This window comes from Mytilus californianus, unplaced genomic scaffold (genome assembly GCF_021869535.1).
Source record: "Mytilus californianus isolate M0D057914Y unplaced genomic scaffold, xbMytCali1.0.p SCAF_8, whole genome shotgun sequence".
Lineage (NCBI taxonomy): Eukaryota > Metazoa > Mollusca > Bivalvia > Mytilida > Mytilidae > Mytilus > Mytilus californianus.
In genome coordinates this window covers 37,566,758-37,581,263 of record NW_026262734.1, presented here as the reverse complement: position 1 = coordinate 37,581,263, position 14,506 = coordinate 37,566,758, and the positions used below count along the sequence as shown (strand labels likewise).

The 14,506-nt window shown below is 32.9% G+C and overlaps 1 protein-coding gene across 8 annotated transcripts in view; it reads left to right on the top strand.

The window, feature by feature from the left end:
• The first annotated feature begins 4,871 nt into the window (after nucleotides 1–4,871).
• Nucleotides 4,872–14,506, top strand: part of LOC127711413 (transient receptor potential cation channel subfamily M member-like 2) — a 550,384-nt gene continuing 540,749 nt past the window's right edge. For all 8 annotated transcript variants that reach the window (XM_052217450.1, XM_052217436.1, XM_052217440.1 and 5 more), the window contains exons 1-3: nucleotides 4,872–4,956; nucleotides 11,874–12,195; nucleotides 12,541–12,650. In XM_052217450.1, coding sequence (XP_052073410.1) covers nucleotides 11,902–12,195; nucleotides 12,541–12,650 — 404 coding nt within the window. In that variant the 5' untranslated portion in view covers nucleotides 4,872–4,956; nucleotides 11,874–11,901. The remainder of the gene's footprint in view (nucleotides 4,957–11,873; nucleotides 12,196–12,540; nucleotides 12,651–14,506) is intronic.

Below are 14,506 nucleotides of genomic sequence, written 5' to 3'. Positions count from 1 at the left end.
CGAGTTCCTTTTCATCAAACTAGGGGTCAACGCAGGTATTCCAGAAATGAGTGTAGTTTCTAGCCAACTGTTAGCACGAGTGGTGTAACTCATTGCAAGTAGAAACATCAGTGATGAGTTGTATATATTGATCATCTTGATCCACATTCGAGGAAAAAGATAAGAATGTGGCAAGGAGAAGTGGAACATATAAATTAGCATTTGTGACTCACGATGATACACAGTCAAACAAATTCTAAAGGCGTCCTAAAAACGTTGGAATGTTTCCATTTATGGGATCTTTGATTAAATTGTCTTGCAAGCAGCATCGATGTATCAAGGAAACACAACCCCGCGTACATCGTATGAAACGCAAAGTGCAAATCGATGAAAGAAATGAATATCAGCAGAGCCTTGTCTTAGTTTAGTTCATTTTCACCTTTTGGCGGCCATTGTGAAATTTTCCGGCATTTAAAAAAAGTTTTAATGTCTTATATACCGTCATGACTTACTAGAAAAATTGGGTTACACTTTATATGCTTTTAAAAGATTTGATTTGAATATTATTTGCTTTAATTTATACATGGTGGTGACATTTTTACTTATTGGCAGCCATCATAAAAATGGCCGCCATATTGAATTTTTCAGAGTGGGTCCATAGCTTATATTGACTACAATATATAGATCTACAATTGTGCAAAGTTTCATGCTTTTATCATCAAACCCACATTTCTTCTGAAAAATATGCACGAATCAGCTGGACTAATAGGCTACCGACTTGGGACATGCGCAAAAATTCGGCGGGGCTAAACATGTTTTGTGAGATCTCAACCGTCTCCCTATACCTCTAGCCAATGTAGAACAAACAAACACACAGCAATACACACAGTTAAACTCAGTTTAAAAGAAGTCCGAATCCGATGTCAGAATAGGTAACAGAAAAAACTAGGCAAAATGACAATGATACATAAATTAACAAAGGACTACTAGCAGTTACTGACATGCCAGCTCCAGACCTCAATTAAACTGATTGAAAGATTACATCTTCATCATATCAAAATCAAGCACAATCCCTCCCGTAAGGGGTTTAGTATCATACCATCATAAAATATATGAGAAGAACATAACCCGTATAATGCCAACAACTGATTTTATAATAAATGTGTTTATTTCCGATGCAGAGACCCTATGAGTGAATCAATTTTAATTCCAAAATATGCCATCTTTAATGACCTGACAACAGTATCGTTACTTTATCCCTTCTGAATAAGTATTTTTAAAGGTTTGGTTAGCTTTTGAGGTGAATGATAACATTTTTGTGCTTTGTATAGAATATTACCATACAAGATTGGACGTGAAATACCTGAACGGATAAGATGTCTGCATGTTGATTTATATTTACGAATGATATCCTGTACCGATGATAAAATTTAGTAAATATTTTGACTAGTTTGTGATATCGAAAACCCTGGTGTAATAATTTTTCAATAATACAGATATTTCTTTCGTTAAAATGAAATACGGTGTTACATACACGAGCGAATCGAACAAGTTGAGATATATAAACACCATAAGATGGTGACAGGGTGAACGTCACCATCTAAAAATGGATAATTAACAATAGGAAATGAAAAATCATCTCTTTTATCGTAAATTATGGTATTAAGCTTCCCGTTAAGGATATACATATCAAGATCCAGCAATGGGCAGTGTTCATTGTTGGTATTATAGCTTTATTTAAAGTCAGTTTAGCAGGATAAATCTCTTTAGTGTACATACTTAAGTCGTCATTATTGAGAGCCAATATATCATCCAAATATCTAAAAGTGTTCTTAAATTTTTGTATGAGATGTTGTTTCGATGGCTCTTTGTTGATTTTAGTCATAAATTGTAACTCATAACAATACAGAAACAGGTCCGCAATAAGAGGTGCACAGTTAGTCCCCATTGGAATTCCGATAACTTGACGATATACGGAATCTCCATATGTCTCTGGTATACTATATTATGTCCCAGATATTATATTAAAAAATATTTTTAACTAATGCTTTGAAATGTAAAAAAATAATAAAAAAATGATACATATGTGCTATCCATCCATGACACAAAATCACTGGGGCAGTACATGCACGGCAAAAAAAAAAACAAAAAAAAAACAAACCAAAAAAAACGAAGAAAAAACAAAAAGCATGTTTATATTTTTACGGGTTTCCCTTTTCTCTGTTCTTATTTTTTATTTATTTATGAAACATGCATAGTTGCAACATTGTTCGTTGGTCAAAATCTTTTCCTCAATTTTTAGAGTTTTCTCCCATATATGGATCCAGCTGCGCCTAGCAGTGAATTATATTCATTTCGTACCCTGGCAAAACCATTTTGTACCCTGGCCATTTCGAACCTTGACCATTTCGTACCTCATGGGATATTTATATGTATACCATTTCGTACCTCATGGAAAATTCATATGTATACCATTTCGTACTTCATGGAAGGTTTATACGTATGACATTTCGTACCTCATGGAAGATTTATATATATGCCATTTCGTGCCTGACGGAAGATTTCTATCAAGGACGTATGTTAGTCAGGGGCGGATCCAGAACCTCGAAGTCTGGGGGGGCACCATGAAACCAAAATTAAAGATTTGTTTAGATATGTATATATGCGAGTGTGGGTGGTGGTGGTGTCATGTATTGGGGATGATGGGGGGGGGGGGGGGGGGGGGGGGGGGGGGTCAGGTCTTCATTTCTATATCTTTTCATTATTTTTGGATACATTTCTTTCTACTCTTTTATTTGCTGCCATTGTCCTCTATTCTTTATAGTTCATCACACCTTTAATCTGTTTTCTATATTTTTGGGCATATTTTTTTCTAGTCTTTACTTTTTGACCATTATTCTCTAATCTGTAAACCCCATTCATACCCTCATTCACGGTAAACCATTCATACCCTCATTCATGGTAACCTATTCATACCCTCATACATGGTAATTAAAACAAGAAAAAAATGTGTATACACATATTCCTGTACTATAATAGAAAAAGAAAGGATATGGGGTATCCATCCACGACACAAAATCAGTACATGCACAGCAAAAAAACACACAATAAGCAATACACAATACGCTTTTATTGCTGTTCTTTATCTCAAATATGAGTATACGTTTTCTAAAAATACAATATCATTTTATTATTGATGATGATATATATATAAGGCACAGACCATTCATGTTTTGTGGAGGGGGAAGGTTTTTTTTTAAAAGACAAATCATTGGTTTCCATAAAAAAAATAAGGGAAAAAAACGACATTCAGTTTAAAAAAATGCTGTATGCATTGAAAAAAAATCGTTTGTTGTTTAATAAAGTCCGAAAGAGACTGTTCTGAGAAAGACACATTCCCCAGAAACCGTATACAATGTGAGTGTTTGGTAATAAAGACGTATTTCATATCGATACTAACATTCCTGACACTAAACATCTATTTTTACATATTCTTTTCAGACAGATTTTAGTTGGTAATTTCTTTCCTGATCAGAAGATTTCTCATGTTAATCAATCTTGATCCTGTAATATTGTATTAGAAATCAATACATATATTCGTATTAATTCCAATCAGCATGTAGATGTACATGTGGTTTACATAAATGATTTTGGATATAGACATTACACAAAGGTGTCAATATTTACAAACCCATAGATAAGTTGTCATAAATCACGCATGTTGAAGCTGGGGTTAATTAACGACCACTTTAGGAAGTCAAATCAAGCCGTGTCTTGATTTTAGATCTAGATATCTACATAAACAGATACAGTAGCAATAAAACTATGTTAGAAATTTTTTTGGTGACCCCGACTGGGGGGGCACGTGCCCCCTGTGCCCCCCCGGTAAATCCGCCACTGTTAGTTATTATACGTCCTTGATTATATGAACAACTGTTAATAACTACAAAAACAGTTGCAGATAATTATTCCTTTGTTGGTTAAATAACCTCATATTTTTAGAGTTGAGACACTAATTAAGGATAAAACGTGCAAACAAACAAGTGTAATTGATCATACCACATCTTCCTATATCTATAGAACATGAATAAATCTGACCGGAGATTTTCAGGTCAATTCAGGTAATTTAATTTCCCGTTCAGGTCCGAGTTTTGACACCACAGTAATATTTTTCATAATTTCTTTTTAAATATTATTAATATATTGAATTTCTCGTTTCACAAAATCTAAACGTGAAGGAATTCCATTGAAAAATAAAACAGTTAGTGAAGTTTGAATATGTCCGATCGTAGAATTTCATGTCCGTTCAGATCTTTTCATTTCTCCGTTCAGGTCCGAGTTTTGGAATCAAACATTTGTTTTTTATTTAAAACATTTTATTTTTATTATCACGTGGATCTTTACCTTTTATAAAATTCTGACTTGGAGAAAATCCTTTGAATAATAAAAAAGTAGTTGTAATTTGAATAAATCGAGTAGTATATATCTTCAGGTCTATTCAGGTCTTTTAAGGTCCACCAGGGACCTCGGTGGCCGAGTGGTCTAAGTAGTTACTACTGTAATCACTAGCCAGTCAACACTGAGGTTGTGAGTTCGAACCCCTCGACTCCAATCTTAATTGACTAGGATTGTCACTGAGTTTTCCTATCGAAGGTCGGTGGTTTTCTCCGGGCACTCCGGCTTCCCCCACCAATAGAAATTGGCCGCCACGAAATAGCCCAAAAGCGGTGCTTAAAAGTGGCGTTAAAACACCAAAAATAAAAAAATCAAATTTAAGGTCCACGTTCAGGTCTTTAGTGTAACCCAATGGTATATGCATTTGGCTCATGGGTACGAATGGTAAATGTTGGGTACGAAATGGTCAAGGTACGAAATTACTTACTACCCTAGCAGCACTGTAATCTTCCGGTTGTCTTTTGATGTCGTTCTTTTCATATCTTTCTTAGAAGAATGAACTGAGATGGAAGCTTGTGCCAGGTAATTTATTAATAAATATTAAGTCTAACAGCTTCCCTACGCATAATATATAAACTTGTCATTCAAGTAAACTGTTTAAAATCGAGTACGTGACTACAGAAATCAAAACCTGGAACTTCACGGTACCACGATTTTCCGAGAACCGATATATATATTGCCCCAAAACTTTAATTTATATGGTCTTAAATTGTTTTTATTTATTATTACTTGCATTTGATATGAAATGAATTACAGATGTTTAGGTAGCAATTTACTAATTTCACAGTTTAAACAACTAATTCTTTGTTTGTATAAAGATTTCCTAATCATTAAGTGTACCAGGTGTTGTATTACTCAAAGTTGGTCATCAGGTGCAAAAAGCGTCAATTTTGACGATTTTTCATCCTATTTCTTGACCAGGAAGACCGAGGGATGCTGATCGATGTATCTTACTGTCGTTTGCATGTAGAGTGGACCTCAGTGAACACATTAATCACAACAAAGCTAATTAGCTCAGAGTCAAACTGGTCTTGGTACAGCAGTCTTATAAAAGATGGTCATTTGCACCAAAAATCCAGAATTTCACAATTTTTGGCTTCAACTGGATCTGCAACTGGAAGTAGTCGTTCGCTAAGTGGAATTCAATAATGAACAGGATCAGTAGTTATATTCCCGCAGGTTTACACTTTTTTAAAAAGTTTTAGGCCTCTGAACTGCGTGTGGCTAATACCGAAGGGAAGCCCACCCTCCAGAAAAACCAGTTTTATTCGATTTTAGTTTTCCAAATTTGTATTTGCTCTGAAAATGTACCCTAAACATGAGAAACATGACAATGATTAGACTCAGATTGAGGGAACATGCATAAACTTCAAAATTAATGTCATATAGTTAACCTCTAAAATTATGGAGAGCCATTGGAGCCAAATAACGGTAGTTTGGGTAATCCCGTCATATGACGCTCAGGATAAAATTCGAATATCACGGCCTAGGGCATGTGTAAATTTCCAACAAATCTATGGCTTCCATGAATTATTTCGATTCTGAGAGGACAAATACAATGTATGGTCATTAAAAAACTGAAGTGAGAGTGGGTATGCCATATGTGGGGCTGTTCTTTTTAACTCCCTGTTAGATAAAGCTAAAACATTCTAATAAATCTGTAGCTTGCATAAATATTTCGTAAATATATAACAGCTAGAAAAATTGTTTTTAATTCTTTTAATTTTCAAACCCAACATTTGCAATTTTTGATTAACATGTTTTTCTCGTAATCCAAAGTTGACATTTCGTTACTAAGGAGCTGCCATGTTGACTTGCTGAAATCAGTAAATAAGCAAATAATGCAATAGAATAGAAAACAAAACAAAACCTACCTCAAAAATGCATTTTAATGCAATGTTATACGAATTTCGATGGTTCACGTAACGGAAAAACCTTCAGCGTTAGCGTTTTCATTTGTATGATGTCATGTTTTGAAAGGACCTAAATGCGCCAAAAGCATTAGTGGAGTTTCGTGGAATTTTATTTTATTTGGATTTTGTAGATTTGCCGAGCGCCTGGTCATTAATTCTTTTTGTTATGCATCCGAATAAGAATAAAAGTTCCGTAGTCTTTTTTTTAAATGCAATTTAAAAAAAAAAATTGGCATAGCGTTTGCAAATATGTTTCTATACATGTGGATTTACATGGGAGGTATATTGTAACATCCATCTGAGTCTGCGCTAAGTAAAGATATATCGAGAATTTTATCAAGGTGTTGTTTACAAATAAAGAAGCACGTTATATTAGAATTTACAGTTTTAAAAGCATTTATCAGTCAGGGGTACTACTTAAACAAGTGATTTCATTATCACCTATTTAAGTGATATTGATGTTTCCTTTGATCTTCAAATGCTAATTTCAGTGATTTTCCATATTTTGATAAACTATTCTATAATTTTCCTACATAGAACTAATTATCCCTTTCTTTTGTATATCAATTTCACCAGTGCGCTTGGACAGTAAGTTAGTGCAAAAAGCTTTTAAAAGTACCCTTGGGAATTTTTCTATAATCAAATATTCATTAACTACTCTTACTATCAGACAAAGGTCAACAATATTAGGTAACCTGATTGGTTTTCTTTAGAGTTATAATGATCTACTTCAAGGTTATGTCCTGATCTACAAATTATTCCAATTTTTGCATATTTTAAATAAACTGTAAAAACTGACAGGCTAATCAAGCAAAAGACAATTTCTGCATGTACATGTACATAGTTGTTTTTTCAATGGAATTCTTGTCTTTTTACCAATAAAAAGGCAAGCTTGTGGGAAAAATATCAAGAAAATGTTATAAGCACTTGTTGAAGTGATTACATTTTAACTTCTCAAATTACTTGTTTCAGTGATTTTAAAAAGTCTGCATGTGTCTATTTTTGTGAAAATTTTTAATATTTCACAGCCAAAATCACTTGAAGAAGTGATTCTGAAATCACTTGTTTAAGTAGTACCCCTGACTGTTTATATCATAATGGAACAGTAAACTTCCAAAAAGTAATTATTCACTATTTGTTCAATAATGCATGCAAAGTTTTTTTTTAAATATGTGGGTTAGGCTAACATTCTTGACAATAGAAAAAGAGAGAGACTATACAAAGGTGAAATCAATAAGCTTTTGAGATTTTTTTTCACCCATATATCACTTCGGCCATCTTTTGTTTTCCACCAAATACATGTACCTGTTATGTCTGTGTTATTTCTGTCCCAGGTACATTGCGGTAGTTTCTGTTTATATCCAAGTAAATGAATAAAGAAATTCACAGTGATCTGGAAGGATTTTTTCTCTATGGGCCCAGGGCCCCCCAAAAATAAATTCAATGGGCCATTTTTAGAATTAATGGGCCATGTTGTCAAATGAGTGGGCCATTCGTTTACAATAAAAACAAAAAATAAAAAAAGTGTATATTTCACTGTACTTACAAGTATGATTCTAACTGATATCATGGATATTGTTCCTGTGATTTTGTAATTTCAATTTCAATGAATATACAATAACTTCTTCCAAACCGGGCAATATTTACGATAACCTTTATTTACAATGTTAAAACTGGTACTGTTCCCTTGTTCATGTTGTTCATGTTCATGTTTTTTTTACATTAAATTTGGGTCTTCGTCAATACCATACTTATTCCAGACGTTCCGTATTAGAGGAAGTTTCTGGCATTTCCTCTGCACTTGTATTATTATTACTTCATCACGATGACAAGAATAACAGTAGAGAGCAACGTTAATTGATAAGACACAACAACAATTCGCTGAAGGCATGTTTACAAAATGTCAAAACGAGCCAAAGACCAAAAAAAATGACAAGGACAGTTAAGCCCCTTTTATGGAGACAAATACTATGCTATTCATAAAAAGGCTTTTGGGTTTTTCAATCGAAATAATAGCAAGCTTACTTAAAAGATTATAATTAGAGAAGAATTCTCGCCTGTACTAGCCAATTTTCACAAATTTAAAGTTGTTTATAAAAAAATATATCATGAATGATGGTTAATTACGTTTTTTGGGTAATCAGTCATACCGCATGTTGCTATTATTACCATAGGAAAACACCCGAGACGTCCCAAAAATATATAGGTGCTCCTATCATTGGAGTAAACACTACACAGTTGTGTACTCACAAATGGCGGCACGAAATACGGCCCGAGAACACAGTTATTTCGTAGTGCATTTCTTTTAGACAATAAATTCAAATTAAAAAAATCGCACCTGCTCTATCTCAAAAAGATTTTTACAGTGTAGTGTACTACTATTGATACAAATAATATCAAAATTATAGAAACTTCTACCAGCTCTAACTCAAAATATTGACAATTCTGTGTTAAGGGGGGCTAAAATTCAGTTTGACAGCTTCAGACATTCTAATTTTTGACCTTTTTTAACTGGACCAAATCACTACTTAACATAAAGATTCAGCACCCAAATTTTTTTAACATGTAATTTCATCCCCTTTCTTAATATTTCATGCATAAAATATCAAGAAATAAATTGGGAAAGTGTATAAAAAAAAAATGCAAGTTATACACTGTTCACACTAGGGACTATATTCGTAGACAACGAAAACCAAAGGACGATAACTGTGTCCTTGGACCTAATAGGATAGAAAGACTTGACCAATTTAAATAAAACTTTGCATGACCTAAGCTTAGGCAATTATAAGATAGTTGGCCAAGTTTCATGGCCATAGGATATATATTATAGAAACTAGGGCCATTTTAATATTGAAATTTGGTGGTTTATTTTTGACGTTCAAATCAAATATTTTCAACTGTCAAGATTTTGGCCTAAAAAATTTAAATATTGCAAAAATTAGCTTTTTAAATACTCTTGAATTTAATATAATAAGTATTAAAAGCAACGGAACACTCATTTGATTTATCAGATTTATTACAGTTATTCAAAAGTCAAATTTATATGAGCCTGTGCCTGAAAATAGAGATTTTCGAATTAAGGGAAGCCTTACATAAACATGCATTTTTTTCAACCAATTTGAAGTTTTTGAAGTTTTTTAACCATACATTATTCTTCCATATATATTAAATGTACTTTAAATGTAAAGAAAAGTTACAAAAAGCATACCACATGAGTATAAAATGGTCTTAGGCCATGTAAGACTGAGAATTATTTAGAGTCGATTTAGGCCGTAGCCCATATTTACATATAAAAATGCACACAGAGGCTATAAGAAATTGAAATTTGTTACTTTTTGCTCATTTCTATGCTAAGATGTCATGATACAAGAAGTCTAATTGCAAAAGGACTCTTGAATTCAACTTTTTTTTGCAGACAGTATGGTCTGATGACCAGTTTTTCACTTTTCAATGGAAAACTTGCATGTAGTTTTAGTCTCATTTGGCATATATTTGAACCACTTACTATCCTAAAGAAGAAAATTATGGTAGCATATGAAATGAATAGGGTGTACTGATCATTGTAAAGTGTTTTTTTTACAGATTTAGTGAAATATTTGTGATGGACTACAGATTTTATGTACAAAGCTCTTCACATTTCACATACATCAAACAGGCCGTTTAACCAGGGACATAAATACAAATATTCTGCACATTTTTTCTGTGATAATCTACTTTTCTCTAGATTCCGAGTTCACAAATGGTTAATTAAATTTGATTTAAGCATAGAAACACAAATATCAGGAACATAAAAAGCTGTCAGATAGAAAGTCAGCATGGCTCTTAGGCATAAAATGGAAACTGCTTTAAAATGCTTATTTTAGCCGTATAATGCCAAAATGGGACATTTTAACAGAATTTCTGTCAAACAAAGATGTAAATCCTTTACTTTTATTGAGTTTGACAAATTGAAACCAGCAAACCATTCAGGAAAGTTGCCAAAGTACAGAATCTACATTTACGGAATTCATCTCTTAGGCCCGAGAACACAGTTATTTCGTAGTGCATTTCTTTTAGACAATAAATTCAAATTAAAAAAATCGCACCTGCTCTATCTCAAAAAGATTTTTACAGTGTAGTGTACTACTATTGATACAAATAATATCAAAATTATAGAAACTTCTACCAGCTCTAACTCAAAATATTGACAATTCTGTGTTAAGGGGGGCTAAAATTCAGTTTGACAGCTTCAGACATTCTAATTTTTGACCTTTTTTAACTGGACCAAATCACTACTTAACATAAAGATTCAGCACCCAAATTTTTTTAACATGTAATTTCATCCCCTTTCTTAATATTTCATGCATAAAATATCAAGAAATAAATTGGGAAAGTGTATAAAAAAAAAATGCAAGTTATACACTGTTCACACTAGGGACTATATTCGTAGACAACGAAAACCAAAGGACGATAACTGTGTCCTTGGACCATACGATCGGAAATCCATTTGACGATATCTCAACGTTTCAAAACGAAGTGAAAAATATCATGCGCCACGCGGGCGCTTACATTTGTCAATCTATGCGCCATTTCTGGTCGATAAGCGCAATTGGCGCAAGGCGCACGTCCTTCCCGATCACTGAATTCAAGGTTTCTACATACGTATAAAAATAAGGAGATGAGACAACAATCCAACAAAGCTCAAATGAAGTGGATGTAAGCAATTATAGGCAATTGTATCTTTATTATACATGTACAGTTAATGGGTATGATTAATATGAGGCAAGTGTTATCTGTGAAAGAGGACGAAGTCCATATAAATAATTTTTTAAATACTGATTATTGTAAAATTAAAACTACAGTTAAATGTACCTTTTATAGCTGACTGTGCAGTATGGGCTTTGCTCATTGTTGAAGGCCTTACGGTGACCTATAGTTGTTAATTTCTGTGTCATTTGGTCTCTTGTGGAGAGTTGTCTCATTGGCAATTATGAATACCACATCTTCTTTTTTATAATTAATCATCAATAGTTTTCACATTTTACTAATTATGACATTAGAAATACAAAAAAATCACTATTATTTAAAAACAATCCATAACTTTTGAGATATACCTAACATCATTGGCTTCCTGACATAGGGCTGAAAAAAAATACCTGTAAACCAAATTGCAAAAAAAAAATCATTTCTGTTGAAAAAAGTAACTGAAATACAGAAACGTATCCGATGTTGATCCTGTTGTTAGGAATTTTATTTCTGACATTATTTTCTATGTCAACAAGGAAAGGCTATCTTCAGGGAACGTTGAAAAAATGTTAATGATTTTTGATTCATTTGTATATATTGATTTTTCTACACAATAGCTGTTTGGGTGAAAATAAATGTGCACTGCCTGCGGAAATACCCTATAGAACAGCCTTTGATTTCATTGCAAGTTGGAGAAACTTTGAATCTAAAGCACTGACCATCGCATGTCGTGGTTGATGTTGTATTTTTATGCTCCCGCAGTGTGACATGATTTTTGTTATTAGAGAAATTTTGTTTCAGGTGAATACAAGAACTAACCAGACTCAAAATGGCAGGGATTGGAAATAGACTGATGGAATCAAAGATACATCCTAGCAGTAGAAACTTGCAGGCTTTTGGAAAGGAAGATTTCAGCTCTCAATCTCATTTTGACACTGGGGGTGGAACACATTCACGGATGATGACAAGAGATGAAATTGATGAGCGCAGAGCTAGAACACAGGAAAGACTTACATTAGAGGATGTTAGATTTTCAGATATGAGGAAGAAAGTTCCTTTAATGGGAAGGATCCCATTGAGTAAAATGATGGCTTCTGATCAGGATGATAAAAGTTTTGAGCAGGTATATAACAAATATGAATATAAGGAGATGTTGGGTCTACATGTATGACAATGAGGCACCATCAAAACAATAGAGAGAAAAAAAAACATCACGGGGCCAGAGTAAAGAAAAGGAAATTGTCACAGGTTAGGGGTAAAGTTGGGCAACCACAAACATGTTTAATCCCGCCCCTTGTTCCAAGTCAAAAACCTGTAATTAGGCAGTCGCTTTTGTTGCTTAAGATCATATTTGTTTTTTGATTGTTGCTTTTTACATAAATAAGGCCACTAGAATTATTTTACATTTGTAATGTCATTTTATAACTTTACTAAATAGATATAAGAAGCAGTCTTTTTGTATTTTCAGCTAAAGTTGGAACATATTGCTTTCATCAGACAAAACTTCAAGCAGTTAGAATGTCAACAATTTGTTCCTGCACCAAATCAACAAAAAATAGAGAAAACAGAGGCATTAAAGTATGTATTGGTATGAAAGTGCATGAAATGATAATTAATTTTCATAAAATTATTATACACCAATACTGACTTTCTTAAGATATGAAAAATGCTCAGAAGTATTGCTGGGTGGCAAATGAAATGACACATATTCCTATTAAGCTGGTGAATTTCTTTTAAGTTAAAATGTAATACATGTCAGTCAGGGGTACTACTTGTACATGTAATTTCAATTTACTTAAAGAAGTAAATATTGATATACTTATATAAGTAAATTTGTAGGATACTTATACAAGTGTATTTTATTTACTTGTATAGGTAAATTATTTTTTGGCTTAGTTATGTTCCTTAGACATTCAGATTTCTTTACTTATACAAGTAAAAAAGTCATCCTATCTTCTTTTCTTGAATTTCTTAGGACTTCTTTGCTCTAATAGATAAGAATTTTTAATTGTCTGTCCTTTGCAGATGTCTTTACTAAGCGTAATTTCATGGACAATTAAATCTCATTTGTCTGTTATCTTAGAATACTGCTCATTTACAAGCCCCCAAGGGGCAATTTTTGAAGGCCTAATTGTGCAAATACTTAAGATCAAATGCGCCATTAGTTTCTTTGTTGAATTAATGAGATGAAACATTGAACTCTAAGACTTGAGAATTTTTCTGGATTGTAAAAAAATTACTTATACAAGTAAATTTTTGAGAAAATTAAGGGGAGATTATTCAAACATTATATTCCTGAAGCCAAATATGACACTGAAAGTTAGTCAGAACCTCTATCAAACAGACAACTGTTTTGATAATTTAATGATCTCTGTTTATTTTGTTTCATATTGTTAATTAACAAATAAAGACTTAGTCAATGAACATTTAAATATTTTAAGTCCTTATTTATGTTTTGATATTTCAAAAATACAATGAAATAAAATGCACAAGAATTCATTGCCAATACCAATGTCACAAAAATAATGTACATTTAAAAGATAAAGAACACATAAAGTGTTATTCTTGAATCATGTCTTTAAAGGTTCTGTTATGACTAACTGCCTCTGTAGTAATGTTTTGCTTAAAATCTGGAATAATACTATGATTCATAGGTTTGATCTATAGAATTTTAGAATCAAAAACTCAACATTGGTATTATATGCATCTGCAAGCATGCAGCATTTTGGAGTATGATCAAAGACTGGTCTGCTCAGGGTAAAAAACAAGATGTGCCCTCATATGGTTGAAATGTTATCCTGCAGACTAATCTTCTTTGTAAGCATGTGAAAACTCCCAACACCTGTTTCTCTCTACTCACTAGTATAGAGCATGGTACATTCTTGTAACATCACATTATATTTTTATCATCCTGAATATGCATGTAATATTTGCCTATGTTCTTTATGCTGCAACCAATCATTATCATGATCATCTGCTAAAAGAAAAGATTATTTTTGGTAATGAAAGTACTTGATAAAATTTAGGCAACAGTCTAGCTGATTGCAGATACACAAAAATTATGACAAAACAACAAATGTAGTCAACAGTCTGACTGCAGATTCACAAAAATTATGATAAAACAACAAATGTAGTCAACAGTCTGACTGCAGATACACAAACAGATACACAAAAATTATGACAAAACAACAAATGTAGACAACAGTCTGACTGCAGATACACAAAAATTATGACAAAACAACAAATGTAGACAACAGTCTGACTGCAGATACACAACAATTATGACAAAACAACAAATGTAGTCAACAGTCTGACTGCAGATACACAAAAATTATGACAAAACAACAAATGTAGACAACAGTCTGACTGCAGATACACAAAAATTATGACAAAACAACAAAAAATTGTTGATTGACTTCACCCATTTCTGCCTT